Source organism: Artemia franciscana, chromosome 5, assembly GCF_032884065.1.
Source record: "Artemia franciscana chromosome 5, ASM3288406v1, whole genome shotgun sequence".
In the NCBI taxonomy this organism is placed as follows: domain Eukaryota; kingdom Metazoa; phylum Arthropoda; class Branchiopoda; order Anostraca; family Artemiidae; genus Artemia; species Artemia franciscana.
Window position 1 is genome coordinate 40,278,617 of NC_088867.1, and position 24,619 is coordinate 40,303,235.

General features: G+C 35.3%; 1 protein-coding gene across 6 annotated transcripts in view; it reads right to left on the reverse strand.

The window, feature by feature from the left end:
• Positions 1 to 1,381: 1,381 nt before the first annotated feature.
• Positions 1,382 to 24,619, reverse strand: part of LOC136027398 (protein misato homolog 1-like) — an 88,825-nt gene continuing 65,587 nt past the window's right edge. For all 6 annotated transcript variants that reach the window (XM_065704613.1, XM_065704614.1, XM_065704611.1 and 3 more), the window contains exons 5-7: positions 14,902 to 15,488; positions 4,618 to 4,838; positions 1,382 to 1,847 (exon numbers count right to left, since the gene is read on the reverse strand). In XM_065704613.1, coding sequence (XP_065560685.1) covers positions 1,633 to 1,847; positions 4,618 to 4,838; positions 14,902 to 15,488 — 1,023 coding nt within the window. In that variant the 3' untranslated portion in view covers positions 1,382 to 1,632. The remainder of the gene's footprint in view (positions 1,848 to 4,617; positions 4,839 to 14,901; positions 15,489 to 24,619) is intronic.

A 24,619-nucleotide genomic window follows, 5' to 3' on the forward strand; every position in this document is an offset into this window, starting at 1 on the left:
GAAAAATGTTTAATTGTAAAATGACTGAAGAACCTACAATGGCAACAGCCGAGGAAGCTGCTCAATGAGTCTATGCCAAAAAACTTGCAGCTGATAGAATAGAATAGAATATAATATAATTTATTGTCTAAAATGCACACAAGCTAGCATAAGCACGTCAGAACAATTATAATAAAACCACCTGTTTTAAATAAGTGAAAAGAGTGAGATTTCCATTTAAGGTTATTGTCCAAGTGCACACCAAGTAGCTTAACCATGTTTAAGTTTGGGATGCAAAGGTAATCATTGATTGGGGTATATTTTTTAAAAAGGAGAATAGCATTAAACTGCTTTTTGGTATGCTCAGATTGAGTTTGACATTGGCAAGATCATTCTATAAGTTGTTAATGAGTGAGTCAAGATTAACGTCCAAAGTGTTTGAGGTTTGACAAAGGTTAAGTAATGTCAAATCATCCGCAAATTTAAAAGTGTTGTCAAAGTTTGGTAAAACATTGTTAAAAACAATTAAGAATGCTAAAGGACCCAATTTAGTCCCTTGGGGTGCTCCACAGGAAATCGAGGTAAAACCTGATGAATCTCCGTTAGGGAGGACTACTAATTGCTCACGACCAGATAAAAAACTAGCTACTATACATAAAACAAAATCTCTGACACCTAAAGCCCTTACGTTATCAATAACTGTCTGATGATCCAAGTTGTCAAAGGCTTTACAAATATCAGCAAAAACAGCCTCAACGTAGGAACTACTTAACTCAAGATGTTTGAAAACAGCGTCAAGTATATAACATAAACAATGGGTGGTGCTATGATTTGGCCTAAAGCCAAACTGATTTGGGTTAATTTTATCTTGAATATCATCAAAGAGGAAATTGTAAATAAAACTTTCAAAAATTTTAGAGAAAATAGAGGTTTTTGATATTGGTCTTAGGTCAGAGGGGACTTTTGGGGTCTTGTTTTTCGGTATAGGTGATATAATAGCTCGTTTAAAACACGCTGAAAAAATACCATCTACAAAAAATTGGTTAAAAAAGGCAGTTAGAGGTACACTTAAATAATAGGCACATTTTGCAATCAATTTGGTAGGGATATCACCTGGGTAAACTGACTTATTTGTATCAAGATTATCGAGTTTAAGTTGGGTCTGATGTATTCCAATCACAGGAATGTCACTCACTGCACTGTTGGCTGGCATATTTTGGAGTGGCGGGTGAGTGGCGTGATCCACAGTGGGTCACGAGCGAATATGGTAGAAAGAAATCTAAACTTATTATTTTCTCGAAAATATATCAAGTCTCAAAAGAAATGGTTACTGCGGATTGTAGGCGGCAAGACATGGGGAAATTAATTATTTAAAAAATAAAAAATATCCAATAGATTCGAGCAAGTTAACAGTGATTTATTAAAAGTCAATATAAACAATTATTGCTTGCATCTATGAACGAATTGTTCGACGAGTATATAATCATACTGAACAGGATTATGACGGTTCCCCTGTTCATACTGGACAGGGGAAAGGTCAGGATTAGCACACAGAATGTCCCAAAAGCCTCTTCTGAAAAAAAATTCTGCATTAGGCTATATTCTTCATGTTCTGACCCCCTCATGCCAACTAGGGGCTGAGCCTATGTGCACTTATGTGTATAGTCCTTTATAACAATCAATTTTTTCCATAATTTCCTTCCATTCATCATTTTCCAAGTTGAAAGAGGTTCTAAAAGATTTCGCTCGAATGTGTGAGAGTTGATTGCTCAAACCAAAACTTTCAATATCTTGCAATAGAATGTCCAATGTACTTTGACAAGCTTCACCACTTTGAAGGGACAATCCCATGGGGATAGAATTCACACCTAGAATGAGATTTTTATCAAGTCAGCGAATTTCCTCGCCCCATCATTCCCTTTTTTCCTTATAATTTAAATGTTCGTTTCACAAATTTTGACCTTTCTTTTTTTTGGTTGCAAACTAAATTGTCATTTAGTTTTAATTGTTTTATTCCCGTTTTAATTTTACCAGTTTAGTTTTTTTTAACATTTTTACTAATTGACATGATATATATAATATATATATATATATATATATATATATATATATATATATATATATATATATATATATATATATATATATATATATATATATATATATATATATATATATATATATATATATATATATATATATATATATATATATATATAATATATATATATATATATATATATATATATATATATATATATATATATATATATATATATATATATATATATATATATATATACATATATATATATATATATATATATATATATATATATATATATATATATATATATATATATATATATATATATATATATATATATATATATATACGCACCGTGGCGTGGACCAGGCAGATTCCAATCCTGGACTAATGACACACATAACGATCTTTTCACTGTAATTTATTACGGCAAATAGCAACTATGGCAAATTGAAGTATATTGAAGTTAAGTATTTAACTTATTTTAAGTTAATTAGTATTAAGTGTTTAAGTATTAAGTATTAAGTATACGTTTAGTATTAAGTTAGGTATACCCAAAGCTCATTTATGCCGGTCAAATGTACTGTTCTAGTGGCCAGTTTGTATATCTCTATATATACTAATTTCTTTACCGTAAAAAGAAAACCCTGTGCTTAATTATCATTTCAAGCCGTTTGGGTTGTATAAATTACTTAATTCTTCAAAAACAAACTATTAAAACTATAAACATAAACACAGTAAAACTACTAAACAAATAAAATAACAATAAAAACTAATAAAAGATAGTAAAAAAAACTAATAAAAGCCAGAGGTGGAATCTCCAGCTAGTCATCCAGCCAATTACTATCTGCGAAAGTCGCGGGTTCATCTCCCATACCAGCAGCGATATTTTAAAGCATTTACATTTAATTGTGTTTTGGAACCTTTACAATTTCACGAACTATTGTTCTTTAGGGGGGGGACTGTTAATTAACAAAATTAGACATGCTAGTTAACAAACTAACTTTTAAATGTGTTCCAATAAATACACTGAATTTGCATAACGAATATTCCCTACGTTTTAACAATTGAAATCTAATTGTAGGAATTGCTAACTAAAACTTATTCAACCGTTTATAATACATATTTCTTTAAAAATTTAGAATATGGCAGGAATTTAAAACATGGAACCTGACATGAAACAGCTGAAGAAGGTATAGGGTTCCTTGGAATGTCTAGTTGTCTTAGGGAAGATTGTTAATATTTTAATTTTTACAGACTAAAACATTGAAAATTTAAATTTAAACAACCTGCTGTTAAACAATTTAAATTTGAAAGATGTCAATTAAACATTTATTACCACAAATAACTAGATAACTCGGTAAAAACATTTTTCACCGCCTCCAAGACTGAGCTAAGCAACAGCCTTCATTAAAATATTCATTGCCTAAAGAAAAATCTTTTTGAAAATCCCTTTTACACTGTGGAAGGTAAATTACTCATTTAGTATTTCCTTCAGCATATTCATTTAGGGTAACAAAAGCAGAGATATCAATTTTATAAACAAACAGCCGGATGTTTCCATTTTTTTTCTCAGAAAATTAAATTTTTAGGCATAAACAATTTAAAGTTAAACAAGTCAAAGTTGTTAAATTTGAACAATTAACTTTCCTTGCTTAATTTCAACGTTCAACGAGGCAGCAAAGCTAAAAAAATAATGCTTCCCTGAAAACTTTACAGTTTTGAAACAGCCACGTCCATAGCCAGGTATTTTTCTTAGGGTGGAAAGATTACAAAAAAAAACTTAAAAAAAAACATCAAAATTTTTATATGCATTTTTGGGCCCATGTTAATTATTCAGAACATACCCAAGAAGAGAAGTTAGGCTCATGCAAATGAAATACACCAAAATATAATAATTTATTAACAAATTTAAGGAAACTACAGCAGAAAATTATGGAAAGCATACCGCCCAGTACAAATTATATTATATACCTACACCGTAGTTTTTCTCACTCAAAATAAGCAAATCATAACTGATTGCAGTAAGGCAAACCAGTTTCTGTCGGACTTAACAGAGCGAAATTTTTGAGTCTGTTCTGAATAATTAAAATGTACCTATTCTTGTTACATTTTTACGAGTCAGACACATATTTGGGAGGGGGAGTTCAAACCCCTGAATTTCTCCTGGAAACAACCCAACGGAAAATTCCGGAAAATCTTAGTTTTTCTTAGAGGAGTTCGTCGCCTTACGATGCGACACCCTAATTTCACGTCATTCCATAAAAAAAAACTGCTTTCATCTGGTCTAACATGCCAATTCCTTTCTGGGACAGAGTTGAGCGATTCGTTTCTCTTGTCAGCGATATTCACATTAAAACAGCAAGGTTAACTTACATGGAAGACTTTAGAAATGGAGAAAACGTAGGACGAAAAAAAAGAAAACAAGTTCAACGAAAGTAATAAACGAAGACAAAATTCAAATGTTTCGGCCCAGACCTCCATTCAGCCATCTTCAGGGAAAAAATAACAAAATAAAGCTTTCAATAAGGTTTCATCAGGCCGAGAAATGGCCCAATAAAAGAAACAACCCTAAAAATGGGAAAACCTACCTTCGCTTCCAGGTCTTTCTTTGTTCGATATGTACCCTGTACTAGATACAGATTTTACAAAAAACTGGGGGAACGGAGAACTAGTCTTCAGAGGTAAGTCAACAACCTTGATTGAGTTCAGTGTCTGAGGAAATTTGTTAAGGTAGCAACGCTGAACGGCTTCTTCGATGCTTTCATCCCTTCTTAGGCCCATTTTGTGATCATTTGAGACGCAAAGAGATCTAAAAGCAAGATATTGTTAAGGTAATTGGAGCAATAAAATTTGGCCGTCCAAAAACAGATAAAATCAACAAATCTTATCACACACAGCTTTGACAAAACACAATTGTTAGTCTACGATGCCAATTTGTCACATTATTAAAATGACTAGAAATCTTGCGTTTAATTTATCATTATTGAAAACACAATATTTGCCATGCTTGCTTCTGTAACCCAGCTATTGCGGCAGCTGAAAACTTTTAATTTTAAAAGGAAATAGATTTTGAGAAACCACGTGGGTATATTTACACTGACTCTTTGCCACAAAATTAGCTCTGTAAAACCAGCTATTGCAGCAGCTGAAAACTTGTTGTTTTGAAAGGAAAAATATTTTGAAAAGCCACGTGGGTATATTTACACAGACTCTTTTATGTTAGGAATAGACCCGTCAATAGTTCTCAAAAAAATTCTGGACGGCTGCACGGGCATTCTATCTCTCTTTGGGTGATGCTTGAGCTAAAAGTTTACAGGAGCTTTTCCAAAATTAATAGTGGATTTCTCCAGGAATACGGTCTTTTTCACTGTTGGACGGGGAAGAGCTATGAACAATTATGTGAGGGTATTGAATCCTTGTATTCAACTTAAAAGGGAGCTACAGGGTGAAAAGCAATCATTTTTCAGCCGTCCATCCCCTACTTAATTTTCTCCTCTTTATATCAGTTCCCGGATATACATGTAGGAGGAATATGCCTATAATGAGGAGAGAACAAAAAAAATTAAGGCAAAACAAGGTGAGGAAGCCTACTCCAGCCATGAAGAAGGAACAAGAAAATTACTCCAAGATCCACATCAAACGAGTCCACGAGTGAACATTTGAATATTTACGTTGATACCACATTGAAAGTGTGGGATTATAATGTACGGTGAACGTGCACTATGAAAAGACATACGATTTCAACTCCGTTATAATAAAATGGGAAAATCTCCAACAATTCCATCTAATGCTAATATTCTAGTTCCTATTTTTGTCACATTCTCAATATACAAGGAAAACCAAAGCATATGCGATTTTTATAAGAAATAATAGGATTTCCCCGCAGTTTGCAGGGAAAATATGATATCAAAGCCAGAGCTACTGCAGAAATATCAGAGCTACTTCAGGAAAAACAAATCCAACAACAACAAACACTGAGATTAGAAGTTATATACTTTGGCTATGTACACTACTTCTATATTTTACAAATCATAAGTTTAAGATTTTCCACTTTTCTGTTGCTCAATATTTCGAAAAGCTTAGAACTACTATTATTGGCAAATAGTTTGTTTACTAAAGATACTGTTGAAATAAATAAATCTTAAGAGCAATAAAGCCTCAAATTACGAATTGAGTGCAAACTACCGCTACAAAATCATAAAAACCCACTGGGTTAAACTGCTTCTACATTTCATACGCTGAAGGCTGTTTCCAGGAGGAGCTGCCCGGCTTGAGCCCTTCCCCCAAAATTTTTGCTCGGCTTTTATAAAAGTAACATAAATACATATAAAAAGAAATTGTTGCGTTTTGTGATGTTTTTTTTGGTATATTTTTACGTATCAGATAATTCAAGTTCTCCTGACCAGGTAACGAAACAAAGAGAACATGTTTAATCTGGAACCAAACAAAAACAGCTTGCCCCTGAATAGAGAGGTTTGAAAGGAGGTTAGAACTTCAGCACGGGGGATGAAGAGCAAAGCATTGCATAAATTAGGTTGAGAAAGGACTGAGCGCAGCTGTGATGCCCTCAAGCAGCTTAGCGTTGCCATGAGTCATTAGTAGTAACAGTAGTAGTATTTAAGTTTTGTCATTAATACATTCTAAGACCAAACTCGCTATACATGACCTATAAAACAAAGAAGAGAAAATATAATAAATGAAAATCAAAATCAATAAGCAGAGAAATCGAGGGTAGTGTCAGCCAGTGGAACAAAATGAAGCGAAAATAGTTCGACATGGACCTCCACCAAGTCGTCCTCAGTGCAAAAAAAACTAAACTTTTGAAGTAGACTACAAGAGAGACAAATAGACACTGACAAATATTAAAATAGACACATATTGAGCGTCGACTTGTCTCTCTTGTTGTCTACTTCAACAAATTAGGGTTTTTTTGCACTGAGGACGACTTGGCTGAGGTCCTTGTCAAAATATTTGCTTATTTTCTCATCATACTAATCCACTGTCTGACACTACCCACTTTTTTCCTGCTTTTAATTTTCCTTTTTTTTCATTTATTATATTTTCTCTTCTTTGTTTCATAGGAATTGTTGCAATGTTACCCAACTATACTTGTTTTCCATTTTCTTTACTATTGCGGTACAAAAGCTTCAGGGATATACGCCGCTAGTTTCAGCCTTCATAGAGAATGCTTGCCAGATATATGGGCAGATTCCCAATGAATCAGACGAGAATTTCCCAGAGACACCACTGCTTCATAAGATAGTGGAGCAGTTGATGACCAGCATAATATTGTTAAAGTTTGAAGACGCACTACTAAATACCAGGAACCAGTATTTGGCAGTATCAAGCAAAATAAAGTTCTGAAGGTTGGAACGCTACCATCTACACAGCAGACTAAATCTAGTATATTAGTACACTTATTGCCCGAAGTGGAGGACCACAAGAAAATGAATGCATTAGGTCACCGTAGTGGCACCTAAGAGTTATATTTTTGGGTTGTATGCTTCAAGATAAATTTTCTATTTGGATCTGCTTCAAAAAAAAAAAAAATCAAACAAAAGAAACTTTTGCTACGACCTCTCTGATGTTTGAAGATCCACCCACCTCCTCGAAGGCCGAAACTATTACGGTTAATATGATAAAGGTAGCCTATAAAGTGACGCTATTCATAATAAAAAGATGGGGTTAGTAAATAAAAAGATAAGGTTAGGTAGAATGTATCTAACTCATGCCAAATTGACTTGCGGAACTAGGTATAAAGATATGAGCCCAGATATAAAAACCTTTAACCTATGGTCATTCTGATCTTAGCAAGAATTTTAAAGAGAAAACGAACGCATTGTATATCTTGTAATGTGCGCCAATCAACATCCTTCGTTTCTTAACATTTAACATCCAATTTCTTTCTTTTTCTTTTTCGCAGAAAGTACGGTTTGTACAGGTCCCTAAAAGATATTTTATTGCAATTGACAAGCAATATTGTTTCATTTAAAACAAGGAATTTTTTTTATCTTTCGAGGATGTCCAATTTGACCAACGGGCCATAGAAGTACAATTATGGACCTTTTTTACTGACAAACCCCTGCCTCTTCCCTTCCATCTCCTAGACTACCTGAAAGCTTTAACACCCTCACTCGAGTCTTTCCTTAGGTTTTGCAAATATTACATCTTGATAATCTGGATATGCATAGTCAATTTGGCTTTAGCCTCTCCCCCAAACCGGAATCAAATGTTTACTTGCTCATCCCTCAAAGAGGGGGATTGCCATAGAGGTTGGTTGTTAATTACTAATTTGAATTGCAAAATATACAGTTTGAAAATCAGTGAAGATCATGAATAGTTTGTTCCATTGTCAGTCGGGCCTAGAGTTCAAAATCTAAATTTTAAACTCGCAAATCTTGCTAGAAAGTAAGATTGTGCTTTTTGTACCATTATGGGATGCTTCGCTCTCATGCTTGTGGTTATGCACCAGCTTATTTTCCTTGATGCGTTCACGCTTGCTTTGCTTCACTTATAGTGTTCTTTATTATAAGTGCCTGGTTTTAAATGAAGATTTATCTACTAAACATTGCATGGTGTCAGAAATGGGTGACCAATATTGGATGTTAACCAGCCAAGTATCAGTTGGGACTCGCTGTGTCTTCCAGATAAGTGGAAACGATTTGAACAGCATGCTCGTCTTATATTTGCTGGCCCCTTATCTGGTAAAACCGAGAAGAATATCATATGTGCCTACCTACTTATTTGGGTAGGAGACAAGGGAAGAGAGATATTTAATACCTTCACTTTCATCGAGAGTGAAAAGGACAAGCTTGAGCCATACCTGACGAAATTCAAAGGCTATGCGACACCTAAAACAAACAGCGTGTTTACAAGGTATGTCTTTCAGAAACGCGACCAAAATGAGGGGGAAAGCATAGAAAGCTACGTGACAGAGGTTAAAACCTTGGTTAAGGTCTCTACCTACAGGGATACAATAGAAATGGTACGAGATAGAATAGTCTGCGGAATACTGAGCCTGCGTATCAGAGAGCACCTGCTAGTAGAAGGGATTGCCCTAGCCCTCGAAACAGCTATGAAGAAATGTCACATATTTGAAACAACCCAGGCACAGCTAAGAACGTTAGATGAAGGCAGCATAGAAAAAAGAAGTTGATACCGCTTACCAAGTCAATTGCCGTCCAAGCCGAAGAAATGACGAGTCCAAGACCACTAGCCCAAGATCTAGAGAATGCTACTTCTGTGGTGACAGCTACAGCCCTAATCATGCATGTGCTGCGAAAAGAAACACATGGACCGAGTGCCGCAGGTTAATCTGCCGCAGGTAAATCTATTTTCAGTCACTAACAACACACTTGAAAGCTATGATGATGAGAACGAGATATTTGTGCATGAAGTCTCTGAAACGAATAACGAGGATGAACCCATAACCTCCCTTACAATAAATGCCCAGTTGCCAGTTAGCTTCAAAGTTGACTCAGGAGCGCAAGCAAATATCCTCTTGCCAAAATTGGCTTGACATGCTCTTGCCAAATCCAGAAATAACCAAAGCTAAGCAGAGGCATACTAGTTACTGTGTTGGCATTCCCGTTCGAGAAACATGTACTGTGAGCTGTACTTACGAACAATCTAGGCATTCCAACCAGCAGTTCTACATTGTGGGAACAGAGTCTGTTCTCATAATCGTCTTCAGATCAAGCTTGGATCTGAACCTTATTAAACTGATTATGATTGTTAACTCTGCTGCCAGCACTGTCGATCCAATCCGCAACTCTGTTTCAGAGGCTATTAAAGAGTTTCAAGATGTCTTTGAAGGGCTAGGAAAGCTGGATGGCGAGTGCCATTTTTATTTGAAGGATGGTGTCGTCCCTAAGGTTCATGCTGCAGTGAAAATTCCATCCGCTCTTCGCGACAAGCTTAAAGCAGAGCTTGATAAAATGGAGAAAGACGCGTGTCATCAAGAAAAGACTTTGCTTACTCAATACGTCAACTCCATGGTCACCGTTCCAACGAAAGATGGCACCCTCCGCCTCTGTATCGACCCTGTGGATCTCAATGAATCCATCAGAAGACCCAACTACCCTATTCCAAAGTTAGAAGCCTCTACATCCAACCTGCATGGAGCAAAGTACTTCACAAAGCTAGATTTACGTTCAAGATACTGGTTGTTGTCGCTTGACGAGGAATCCTCAGACCTAACTACTTTCAACACTATCTTTGGAAGATACCGTTTCAAGTGTATGCCGTTAAGCATTATATTGGCGCAGGACTAGTTCTCCAGAGGCGCATTAAGGAAGTTTTTGAAGGTATCGCAGGTTTTAAATAAAGATTTATGCGAGTTTGTAAATTTTGCTGCTTCAGTTTGCAATTTGTTTGCTTCAATGATAATCCTCAATCTGGTTCCAATAATCTGTTTTATCACTGGAAAAAACCTCAAAGCAGCAGCAATAAGGACTGTATCTTTCATGTTTACCGGCCTAGTGGCAATGGGCCTTTTTGGCGTGAGCCTCGACTCAGTTTGGGAATCTGTACACAATAATAATAGTGTCTACCAGATGAAATTAAGCAAAACTCCAAACAGGATTAAGAAAAAAGCCTCTATTTTTTTTTTTTTTAAGTGACGACGATGATGCAAGTTTTCAACTTGATCTTTTAAGGCTTTTTCCACTGACAAACCATGTTTTTTGAAATAAGCTTAGGAATTATCAGAGGAACAATGTTTATGCAACTTGATTGTCAAATTAATAATAATAATATGTAACTCATGCAAGATTCTTGGAAGATTGTTCAACGATAATGCTCTGCCGCCCATATTGTATGTAGTGCTTTTTCAGAGAATCGTCTCTCACCCTGGCCAAATGTAATTCACCTCTCACCCCGGCCCCGACATTCATTTCTATTTAGTTATTAGAACGTGACTCATCCATGTACTGTCGTTGCAACTTTTAATGTGAATTTCAACAATAAGTTGTCACATGAATAGAGCCATATCCTGCAGCACTGCGAAAATGACCACAGTAAGAAGGCGTCTGCAACCAAAATGTTTTCGTCTGCAACCGTTTTCTTAAAAATTTCCTTTTGTTGTTTTTCCTTTTGTATATTTATTTGTGCAATACTCCGTCTGTATTTTGTTTTTATGACGGGTTGAAAATAAATTATTCGTTCAACAATAATATGTTCCATCTGTACGTACTAGGAAAAAATGTGCGCTAGAGGATTACGTTAGAAAAGGAGAAAAAATCCACTCTTGACAAGAAAAAATAATAAAATATCTTCGACATCTAAAACATCTAGCTGGAGAAGGGAAAAATTTATAAACATGCAATTAAAAAAGCCAAAATCTGCCAAAACCCGCGATCCTGCTTTCAAGTAATTTTCAAAATATAAATGTGAGTCAGGATCCCGATTTTCACTCGAGCCAAAGAGTATGGGTAACTTATAAGAATGAGAATTGGGGCTAGCGTCGACAAAGAAATTACCAACGCCTTCTAGCGTCTGGCGACAATTGGCATATTTACCAGTCTATTAATAAGACTAATTAATTCAATTGGTTAAATTAGGGTAGTAATAAGTGTCTGATCTCAGTTAAAGACAAAAAAGAAACGGTTACAGACCTCGCAAATTGTTCCATATATTGCTGAACGCAAGATGGTACTGATAGTTTTTTTTGCTGACATTAGCATCTGTTTCTACTCTCTGAAGTTACCCATATTCTTTAAGTCAAGCAGTATTTTCATTATCTAGATTTCAGTTTAACTACATACTTTAAAATCCGGTTTGACAGTGAAAAAGACCTTTATTTCAGTTGAACTACATACTTTAAAATCCGGTTTGACAGTGAAAAAGACATTAGCACCTGTTTCTACTCTCTGAAGTTACCCATATTCTTTAAGTCAAGCAGTATTTTCATTATCTAGATTTCAGTTGAACTACATACTTTAAAATCCGGTTTGACAGTGAAAAAGACCTTTATTTCAGTTGAACTACATACTTTAAAATCCGGTTTGACAGTGAAAAAGACATTAGCACCTGTTTCTACTCTTTGAAGTTACCCATATTCTTTAAGTCAAGCAGTATTTTCATTATCTAGATTTCAGTTTAACTACATACTTTAAAATCCGGTTTGACAGTGAAAAAGACCTTTATTTCAGTTGAACTACATACTTTAAAATCCGGTTTGACAGTGAAAAAGACATTAGCACTGTTTCTACTCTCTGAAGTTACCCATATTCTTTAAGTCAAGCAGTATTTTCATTATCTAGATTTCAGTTGAACTACATACTTTAAAATCCGGTTTGACAGTGAAAAAGACCTTTATTTCAGTTGAACTACATACTTTAAAATCCGGTTTGACAGTGAAAAAGACATTAGCACCTGTTTCTACTCTCTGAAGTTACCCATATTCTTTAAGTCAAGCAGTATTTTCATTATCTAGATTTCAGTTGAACTACATACTTTAAAATCCGGTTTGACAGTGAAAAAGACCTTTATTTCAGTTGAACTACATACTTTAAAATCCAGTTTGACAGTGAAAAAGACATTAGCACCTGTTTCTACTCTCTGAAGTTACCCATATTTTTTAAGTCAAGCAGTATTTTCATTATCTAGATTTCAGTTTAACTACATACTTTAAAATCCGGTTTGACAGTGAAAAAGACCTTTATTTCAGTTGAACTACATACTTTAAAATCCGGTTTGACAGTGAAAAAGACATTAGCACCTGTTTCTACTCTCTGAAGTTACCCATATTCTTTAAGTCAAGCAGTATTTTCATTATCTAGATTTCAGTTGAACTACATACTTTAAAATCCGGTTTGACAGTGAAAAAGACCTTTATTTCAGTTGAACTACATACTTTAAAATCCGGTTTGACAGTGAAAAAGACCTTTATTCTGATTTTTTTTTCCGTCCGCTTTGCAAAACTTCCCCAGTATTTATAAGAAACATTAAGGCGTATCATTACCTATTACACAAAATAACCTAATTGAAAAGTATGGATTTGTTATTATATCAACATTAGAGTATCAAAATTAGCATAAGAGAAGGAATATATTCGAGTTAGGGTTTTGCAATAAAGTATGAAAATTAGATATAAGAAATGAGACTAAATCAAATGAAGGAATTTAAATTCTTTCAATAATTGTCAAACTTAATTTGAACTGAAAAACATCTGACATTTTAAAATCTAACATTTAAAACTTCTGAAATAGTTGAAAAATCAGATTCTAAGCTGAATTAAAATGGTGATTCAATAACAAAATTCAGCCCCACTTTGAATATCCTCATCTACGCCTAGAGGTCACATCTGACATTTTAAACTTCAGAAAAAATTAAAAACCCATTTTTAAGCTTAATTTACACCTAAAGATCACATCTGACATTTTAAGCTGTTGAAGTAATTGTGAAACCCGATTCTAAGCTGAATTAAATGGTGGTACACTAATAAAATTCAGCCCCACTTTGAACCTCATCATCTACGTCTGAAGATCACATCTGACATTTTATACTTCTGAAATAATTGTAAAACCCGATTCTAAGCTGAACTGAAATGGTGATCTAATAATAAAATTCAGCCCCACTTCGAATTTCCTCATCTAAGCCTAAAGATCACATCTGACATTTTAACTTCAGAAAAAAAATTTAAACCCGTTTCTAAGCTTAATCTACGCCTAAAAATCACATTTGACATTTTAAACCACTGAAATAATTGTACAACCCGTTTCTAAGCTGAATTAAAATGGTGGTTCAATAATAAAATTCAGCCCCACTTAACCTCCTCATCTAAGCCTAAAGATCACATTGACATTTTATACTTCTGAAATAATTGTAAAACCCGATTCTAAGCGGAACTGAAACGGTGATCTAATAATAAAATCCAGCCGCATTTCGAATTTCCTTATGTACGCCTAAAGATCACATCTGACATTTAAACTTCAGAAAAAAAAATTAAAAACCCGTTTTTAAGCTTAATTTACGCCTAAAGATCACATCTGACTTTTTAAACTGCTAAAATAATTGTAAAGCCCGTTTCTAAGCAGAATTAAAATTATGGTTCAATGATAAAATTCAGTACCACTTCGAATTTCCTCATCTACGCCTAAAGATCATATCTGACAATTCAAACTTCTGAAACAATGGTAAAACCCGTTTCTAAGCTGCATTAAAACGGTGGTTAAATAATAAAATTCAGCACCACTTCGAACCTCCTCGTCTATGCCTAAAGATTACATCTGTACATTTTAAACTTCTGAAATAATTGTAAAACCCGATTCTAAGCTGACTTAAAATGGTGGTTCAGTAATAAAATTCAGCTCCACTTCGAACCTCCTCATCTACATAACCCTGCTGATTCTCTCTCTGAGAACAGCCGAATAAACGGTTTTGGCAATTATATTAGAAGCGTGAAAATGTCATATAGGACCTTTATGCGTAATAGTGACGATATTTCTCCGATCTCGAATTTTAAATAGGCCAAATATCTTTTAATGTTCTTCTTTGTTCTAGGTCTTTCAGATGGTGGACGGGGGAGGATAATTGCTTTTTAGCTGCCTCATGTGGGAATCCTAGGCGGTGCGTATTTTAAGGGTGTTGGAAATTCCTCCGTTTTTTTAGAGTTTACTCCCATAAGTACTAAACTTAAAATACAAGTTTAATTTTTTATTTTAACATCCACAAATAAATAAATAGAAAAAAAACACTTTCACGCTGGAGAAAAACCTGTGAAGGTTTGTGGTCGCGCAAAGGTCCCCATAACTACTTACATAATAAATCAAATAATTAGATAAATCTAAAAAATTAAAAATAACAGATCCAGTCTTGATTACTTAACAATACTCACAATACGGAAAAAGATGCAAGTTTAAAGTAGGTACCTTCGACGTTTTGAATCCTGTAAACCACGAAACACTATGCTTTGTGAGAAAACAGCGTTACTCTTAGAGCTAGGACACAGCGTAGTCCAGACATCTTCTTGGCTTTTACCCAGTAGTTCTAGGAGAGATTCGTCTTCATTCATAACAAACGGGAACTGTACATTCAGTGTAGATAGCTTCCTATCTGATTGGCTAAACAAATTTAGAAGCTCCTCCCACCGGACATTGCTATTTTTAAGGCGATAGGGCAAAGTAAGAGTGTCTAATGCACTGGCTATAATAGCACTTGTATGGTAGTCACAGGAGTCAATATAGTTCACGTAACTCACGCCTTTTCCAGCGCTAAGTCCATAGGTTTTTGCTAATGTCAAAGGAGTAAAAAAAGTATGTTCGATGCACGAGTTAAAACTCAGAGCAATATTGATAAGACGAACTTTTGCTTTCTCTTGTGTATCAGAAGAAAAACGACTAGGCATTACTGGAAAGGCGTGGGTAGTCTTTTTCCCGTATTCTTCATGGATAAGTTCTAAGGTTTTCTCTGCTACGCCACTAAAACCATCATGGGCGTCAAAAAGAAGTTGAAAACCCTGGAACGAAAGAGGTTGATAATTAAACAACTGATCATAAATGACAATCAAACTTCCTTGGTATTATAAATTTTTTAATTTTTAAATTGGATTCTTTACAAAATATTTGGAACAATTAAACCCTCAAGCCTGAAACCCACCAACATCCAATCCTCAAACACCTCTAACCTTCAACACTCATATTATATGCTTAATTCAGCTGTATTCTTCCAAATAAAGGAAGGCTAGAGACATTCCTTAGTTTGCCTCCACGACCCTCCATTTTTATCTGAATGACACAACATATGAAGTGCTGGAATTCGAGCAAAAAAGACTACTTTTTGAGGCTTATAACATCCCCTCCACCAAAAAAGGATTCAAAAAACCCTTCCATATTTTGGGCACAAATGCGCTATATTGTATAACTCGTAGTATTGCTGTATATATTACCTGTTCATTTTGTATAAAATGGACATGTATTCAATGATAAATAGGCCACGATATAGCAAAAATTGGTCTAATAACAGATAGTTTTATAAATTGTATTTCGACAGTTCCGAATCGATGAGCAATCAAAATGTTTATCTGATAGCACTCTCACCTTATTTGGACTAAAATTGCTGCTTTGAAGCACAAAATGGCAGGAACCAGCTCTTTATTGTGAGACAATGTTTTTGGTGAATGAAAAAGGGCTTTAAATTTCCATTTTAATGAGCCCTATTCCCATATTTTATGACAATTAGCTGATGCAATCCCCCCAGGTGAAATAAAATACACAAACACGTGTCCGTGACCCTCCATCTGGGGAAAATTGCAAAAAATTCTTATACTTAGTTCTCAGACATGTTGAGTTTGATTTTTTATCATATTGGCGATACCATATCTGAATTCAGAGGAAAAATGACAACAAAATCACATATTTTTGTTTCTGAAATGAAAAAGTTTTTTTTTTGCTCTTCAATTCAGTTTTTGCCGTTCAAATCAAGTTTCTTTGTCAAAGAAAATGAATCACGTCAAAGTAAACAAAACATAATAGGAATGTTCACAGACCACTTGAACTCATTTCTACAGTGACACACCATCTACTCTGTGCCTCAATAAAACCACTTCTAAACCAGCCAGGCATATTAAATAGTTCTTACATTATTAAAATCAAATTATTTATAAAAAAAATCAAGCTTTTATAGGCACGGCCGAAATAAAAAGGTCACTTCTGTATTTATTTAATAAAAAAAACAGGTTTTTTTTACTGAAAGTAAGGAGCGACATTAAAACTTAAAACGAACAGAAATTACCCCTTATATGAAAGGGGCTGCTCCTTCTTCAACGCCCTGCTCTTTACGCTAAAGTTTGACTCTTTCTCTCAACTCTACTTTTTGATAACAGTAAAAACTTTAGGGTAAAGAGCAGGGCGTTGAAGAAGGAGCAGCCCCTATTTTCTAAAATAGGGCAGATTTTCTCAGGCTCGTAACTTTTGATGGGTAAGTCTAAACTTGATGAAACTTATATATTTAGAATCAGCATTAAAATGCGATTGTTTTGATGTAACTATTGGTATGAAAATTCCGTTTGATAGAGTTTTGGTTACTATTGAGCCGGGTCGCTCCTTACTACAGTTCGTTACCACGAACTGTTTGATACTAAAATAAATAAAATTGGCATATAATTATCAAAAGCTACAAATTATTAAAAACACGAGCTATACCTGGCACAAAGCTTCGTGAATAGTGCTGTAACTTAGAATAAGTCCTGTTAATTTTGAAACTTTAAAAACCGCCTCTGGGGAGTTGGACCTAACAGTGACAAAGAGAGACGCAAGGAAGTGTTTGTAGATGGGACGGAGAATGATGGTTGAGCAACATTTTAGACACAGTTTCTCACAACGGATATGAAGAGGGTCAATTTTAAACGCTTCTAAATAAAAAGAGTGTGGCAACAGGAAACTTCCGTAGATGATTTGTACTGACTTCTTCTGGACCCGTTGAATTTCTTCACTTTCTTTTCATTTTTTTCACTTTCTTCACTTTTTGCTAGAGCGAAATACCAAACAGGACATGCATGTGTATATTACGGTAAAATTGGAAGTAATACATAGAAAGCTTTCAAATACCGCTTGCATCTCTATTTCTCCACACCACCTCCTTATCAGGTTTTTCTCAGTCGGAAGTTATTTTTCCTTTATTTGTTTGTTTGTTTCTCTCTCTTTTGTTACTCCACTGTAAACAGTTACTCACTGTAAACAGTGAGTAAAAATTGAATAATAATAATAATAAAGACAGCTTACTTCCATATTTATCTACATTACTGCTCTATTAGATTCTGCAAGCTCTAAGATTTTTTCTTCTTTTTCTCCTCCTTTTATGTTTTTCCTCTTTTGTTTTAGTGTCATTTGTTTTTATGTGTTACTCTGCAGCTGGTTTCCTTGTGATTTCTATTTTGATTTGCATTGTATTTCCATGTTTTCATCGTATTACTCCACAAATTATGCCTTTGTATAGTGGGTCAAAAATAATAATAAAATATTCTAAAAGTGGGCGGACAAACAGGCAGAAAATTATTTCTGGTTTATACTTTGGCACAAGGAATTTTCTTTAGTGTTTTCAGCATTTAGATGGCGCCGTTTCCCTTTTTTACAATTAATCTAGTATTCTAGTATAATATAGGTCAGAAGATACCACTATTTCTAGTTGAGCAGTGCCGTTTCTGTGGGGTTTGGGTATAGTGAGTTTTGGGTATAGGGGGGGGGGGGTTCAGACTGGTTTTATAAGAAATAAAAATTTAATAAGTGAGTATTTACTCTTATTTACCGCCATATTCAATTTTGCTGCTTAAGAGGTAACATGTTCAGTGAAATTGAAACTACCGCCATATTCAGTTTTACTGCTTCATAGGCAACATATTCAATGAAATTGAAAATTTTGCTTTTACACGATCCAGATACTACCTCAGCAAGGGAAAGATCATCTACATACTTCCATCTTTTATCAAGCCAAGCAGCTATTTTGTTGATCATAATTAGTAAATACAAGAGACCGATCACTGCTCCTTGCAGGACACCACAGAAAACCGGTAATAAAGAGGGTAAATTGTTTTTACATTTCACGATTTGTTCTCTGTTTGGTAGAAAACTTTTTACAATATGATTAAGATATTTATGAATATTCTTTTCTATCAAATTTTCCAATTAATTCTTGTGATCAACAACGTCAAAGGTTTTTTTTTAAGTCTGATGCAATTAAATTTATCAATTTCCTGGGCTCTTCTAGACATTTTAAAATGAAACCAAGTAAAGTAATTAGATAGTGAGTAGTCGAACACTTCGGGATATTACAAAAATTAAATCTTATCAATTACTTCCAACAGATATTTTCTTTTTAACCAGATTGCAGCATATATCAGCTGAATATCGATGAAAGAATTATCAGCCTCACACCAGGAAAATCATTAACTGCTTCTTTTTTCCAGGATACGAGTGATGGATCCGATTTTCTACTTTTTTGGTAGAATTTGCTAGAAGATAATAGTTCTATTACTTCATAATTATGTTCGTTAAGCAATAATTTTGTGCGACATAATGATTTGAGCCTAAATTATCAGCTTTATCAGTCAGGTCTAGCTAGTGAGGATTACATTATTCACCCTTTTTGACATTTTGCTATTTGTAGGGCACAAGACGAAGGGGAAGGCCAAAAATAAAGACGCAACACATGAATGAGACAGAGGTGAATATAAGATAAGATCAGGTTTATTACTGAAAAACGGCTACCACAAGCCCAAATGGACTGAATTCGCACTTTGGCGTCAATAATAAAAGAAGAAACAAAAACAAGCAATAACGAAAAAAATATAAAAAGACTAATGTCAAATAAGCAAAATGTCAAAAACTATTAAAACTCAAAAACTAAAATGCAATGCCAAATCAGCAAAATATCAAAACGAAGAAAAAGTCGTGAATTGAAAAATGGAATAAAACAATTAAAACAAAAGCAATTTAGTTATGCGACCAAAAAATAAAAAAGCTTGAAATTCGAAAAATGAACATTAAAATTACAAGGTGGGAAGGGAGTAAGGGGGGGGGAGATTCACTGAATGAATACGTCGACTATGCAAGGGATGAAAGTTTTTCTATATCTTTAAGTGGAAACTTTTATTCGGACAAGGAGGGGGATTTTTGTTTAAGCAGAAGGCGAAAGGCGGGATCGAAGTGGTGAATATTGACTAGGGAAAAGAGAAGTTGTCCGAGAGTTGTGAAGGATATTGTCAGCGAAACACAAGGAAAATTTTTGCTCTTCTTCCTTAAGGGTAAGTAGATAGGCTCCGCGAAGAAGGGAAATATAGGCACTTTACCATCATTAAAGATAAATCTTAGGCACCTTTCTTGGACTGCCACTATCCTGTCCAAGAATTCAATGGAGATGCTAGAATGCTAAAAAGGACAGGCGCACTCAAGAGTTGGGCGTACAAATGAGAGGAAAATCCTCAAACAATGCAATTTACGACATTTAAATTTTTTAACGAGTCTAAGGAGGGAAAATGCGGCATTTGCACGTTTTAAAACATTATTAATATGGCAATCCCATTTTAAGTCGCCTGAGATGGTAACACCCAGTAATTTCAAAGTGGTGACTGACAATTCAGGGGAGATTGGCAACACAATGCGGATGGCAACACGAGCGTAATCCTCCCAAGGAAGATATTTTGTGGCTGCTGCACGCTTACGAGACGAGCACGAAAGTGAAAGAAGAGCCCTCAAGACGAGCCTCATTCCCAGGTTGGAGGAAACATACGCAGCTGCCTACCCTTAAAAAGACGAAAAATGCTCTATAACATAACCAATTTTGAATTAAGTATTTCATCATTATAGTGCTATCATTATAACGATTTTTAAGACCAAAGGACTGATTTAATAACGTATTATAAATTGCATACAGCTCCAGAATAAAGCTATTAAATTCATTTATTTCTGTAGGCTTTAATATACAAAAAATTTAAAGTGTACAGTTAGTTTTTTATTACTGAACAATAAAGCAATTCCTAAACCTCTATACGGACTTACGCAGCATTATTGCTATATGTAAAAACTTATATGTTTTAGCGCTAAACACGCAATTTTACTTTGGGTTGAATGGTTAGGTTTTGTTACGTTGAGTATAACGCTTTATACTTAAACAAGTCCTTTCACAGTAGGTTTATGCGAAAATTCATAAAAACATCTTAGTCATCGCGTAGAATCATCGCACTCACCAGAGAAGCTATTCAAAAATTAAAAATGTCGAACGGAGATTAAAACTCTGATCATGCGTGAGAGGCTATTAGGAATAGTTGTATGATTTCATTCCAAAATCTATCAACTTCACGAATGAAAGACCTAAAGCCTAACTGGCTAACCATAACAAAAACAAAGAGAGAGAAAAATTTCATGATGAAGAAAACAAACGGAACTAAGGCCTTCAAGGCCTTCCTTCAGTATTGACCTTTGTATAGCGTGGTTTACACTTACATAATGTCTAATGTCTTAATGACTCATGTTTATGAAGTCTTTTTATTTTTTATATGCCCTTTTTTTTACAGCATTGTTAATGGAACGGACTACTAAGCCGGCTAAGAAATTTAGTTTTGAGGGGTGTTTGACTTGTGCACAGTATCACTCGTGACTTCGTGGCATATATAATTTGAAATAATTTTAATCCATGCGCTAGTTTGTGGTATTGGGTTTTTTTGTGGTGGATGATTGTTTTTTGTTCTTTTTTATTTTATTAATGGGAGTGACGACTGTGGGCCGGGTTATAAATTTCTGTTGTGAGGGGTATTTGGCTTGTACATATCATCTCTCGTGGCTTGATTAAATAACTTTAATTCACGCAGTAATCGTCTGTCTAGTTTGTGGGGTTTTTTTTAGGTGAATGATTGCATTTTTATTTATTTTTTTTTTAGTGGGACGGACGACTCCGGGCCGGGTTAGAAATTTCTTTTGTGAGGGGTGTTTGACTTGTAAACACAGTATCTATAGTGGCTTTATTTCAAATATAAAATTTAAGATGATTTTGATCCATGCGGTAGTCCTCTATCTAGTTTGTGGTTCTGTTTTTTTTTTTTTTTAACTGGATGATTATTTTTTTTTCGAACTATTCATCTACTTTTGCATATATTTATAAACCGATAAAAATTTTACAATATATAGCACTAAGGATCCTTTTTAATATTGATCACTCAGCTTCAATAAGACACCTATATGGGTCTTCCAGTATATTTCTACAAATCAAATCCATCTATTTCATTTCATCTATTTTATTTCTTCATTTCTATTTCTCGTATTTGCCATGATTTTGCTTTTGATCAACTTCCATCAAGATCTTCTACAATTTTTATGACAAATTCATAGTACCATAATTACCCGTATGTCATAGATCATACTTTCGTCAGATTTTCGACCCATAACTAGAGCCAGTTTTAGCCTCCATTACATGGGACCAAACCATGGAACTCTTTACCATTACCAATTCGAAAGTACACTGATACGGTTCAGTTTTTTAATGCATTAAAGTAACACGTTCTGACCTTGTAGTGTCAGGTTGTTTTCGCTTTTCCCTGTTCTATTTTGGTAACATGTAGCCGTTTAAATTATTGAAAATGTAGTCTACAGGATATTTTTTTTTCCATTAAGTTTATCAGAGGTTTAAAGGTAGCAAGGTTTGCATTTTATAGAAGAACGCAATAACTGACTTATGGTTTGAGAAAACCATATTATTTTTACTTGCCCAAATTGACGAAACATATACTGCCTTTTGGGAGGCTGCCTATATGCATAAAGGGTCTCTCCCCACAACTACGACCGCAGTATCATCAGCGTACAGAAAGATCTTTGTACCAAGGTCATTATCTAGGCTTATTTCAACACAATAAACTGAGGAAAGTAGTGGACTCATAAAAGCCCGTTGAGTGAGTCCAACGTCGCAATTTTATTTCTTAAACTCTGAGTAGGAGTCGCCCAAAGAGGTCTGACCTTCCCTACTCATCAAGAATAGGTGGATCCAATTCAACAATAGGTCTGGCAAACCCAGCGAAGACAAAGATAATTTCCTGAACCACAATGACCTGCCATAACATAAAGAAAGAAAAAGATCAAAACTGTGGTTTTTAAAGGGCAAAGGAAAATACTAAAGAAAACACAGAAAGTGAATATTTCGAGAGAACATCCACCTCTTTTCTTCAGCGCGAGCAAAGTCATAAGATCAAGGAAAAAACAAAAAACAAAACAAAAAACAAGTGCGGAAAGTATAACAAAACCAATGAAAAAAAAAACGCCAAAAAAAAACAAGAGCTAAGAGCTCATATGGCACTTGTGACGAGGCAAGAAGAGCTAAGAGCCGACAGATCATATGGTATGAGCTCTAACAAAATTCTATGAATCAATAGATTGATTTAAAAGGAAAATAAGAGGCTTAATGCCGGTCAGGATTTAAGATAAGAGCTCCGAGTTACGATGTCCTTCTAAATATCAAAATTCATTAAGATCCGATCACCCACTCGTAAGTTATAAATAACTAATTTTTTCTAATATTTCCTCTCCCTTTGGCCCCCCAGATAGTCGAATCTGGGAAAACGACTTTATCAAGTCAATTTGTGCAGGTCCCTGACACGCCTACCGATTTTCATCGTCCTAGCACGTCCAGAAGCACCTGACTCGCCAAATCACTGAACCCCTGCCCCCAACTCCCCCAAAGAGAGCGAATCCAGTACGGTTCCGCCAATCACGTATCAAGGACATTTGCTTATTCTATCCACCAAGCTTCATTCCGATTCCTCCACTCCAAGATTTCCCTCTCCAACTCCCCCAAATGTCGAAGATCTGGTCGGGATTTGAAATAAGAGCTCTGAGACATGAATTCCTTCTAAATATCAAATTTCATTGAGATCCGATCACCTATTCGTAAGATAAAAATACCCCAATTTTCCTGTTTTCCAAGGATTCCGGTTTCCCCCTCCAACTCCCCCCAATGTCACAGGATCTGGTCAGAATTTAAAATTAGAGCTTTAAAGCACAAGATCCTTCTCAATATCAAATTTCATTAAGATCTGGTCACCCTTTCGTAAGTTACATACCTCAATTTTCAAAATCACCCCCCCCCCCCCAACTCCACAAAAGAGAGCAGATCCGGTCCGGTTATGTCAGTCACGTATCTTCGACAGGTTTTTATTCTTCCCATCCAGTTTCATTCTGATGTCACCACTTTAAGTATTTTCTAATATGTCCGGTCCCCCCAACTGCCCCCCCCCCCAATTACGCTGGATCCGGTTGAGATTTAAAATAAGAGATCTGAGGTAAGAGGTCCTTCTAAATATGAAGTTTCACGAAGATCCGATCACTCCTTCGTAAGTTAAAAATACGTCATTTTTTCTAATTTTTCAGAATTATCCCCCCCCCCTTCCAATAGAGCGGATCCATTCCAATTATGTAAATCACGCATCTAAGACTTCTGCTTATTTTTCCCACCAAGTTTCATCCCGATGCCTCTAATCTAAGCGTTTCCCATGATTTTAGGTTACCCCACCCCAAACTCCCCCAATGTCACCAGATTCGGTCGGGATTCAAAATAAGGGCTTTGAGACACGATATCCTTCTAAATATCAAATTTCATTGAAATCCGATCACCCGTTCGTAAGTTAAAAATACCTCATTTTTTCTAATTTTTCAGAATTAACCCCCCCCCCCCAACTACCCCAAAGAGAGCGGATCCGTTCAGGTTATGTCAATCATGTATCTGGGACTTGTGCTTATTTTTCCCACCAAGTTTCATCTCGATCCCTCCACTCTAAGTGTTTTCCAAGTTTTAGGTTCCCCCTCCCAACTTCTCCCCAGTGTCACCAGATCCGGCGGGATTTAAAATATGAGCTCTGAGACAAGATATCCTTCTAAATATCAAATTTCATTGAGATCCGATCACCCGTTCGCAAGTTAAAAATACCTCATTTTTTCTAATTTTTCAGAATTACCCCCCCCCCCCCCCCCAACTACCCCAAAGAGAGCGGATCCGTTCCGGTTATGTCAATCATGTATCTAGGACTTGTGCTTATTTTCACCACCAAGTTTCATCCCAATCCCTCCGCTATAAGTGTTTTCAAAGTTTTAGGTTTCCCCCTCCCAACTCCCA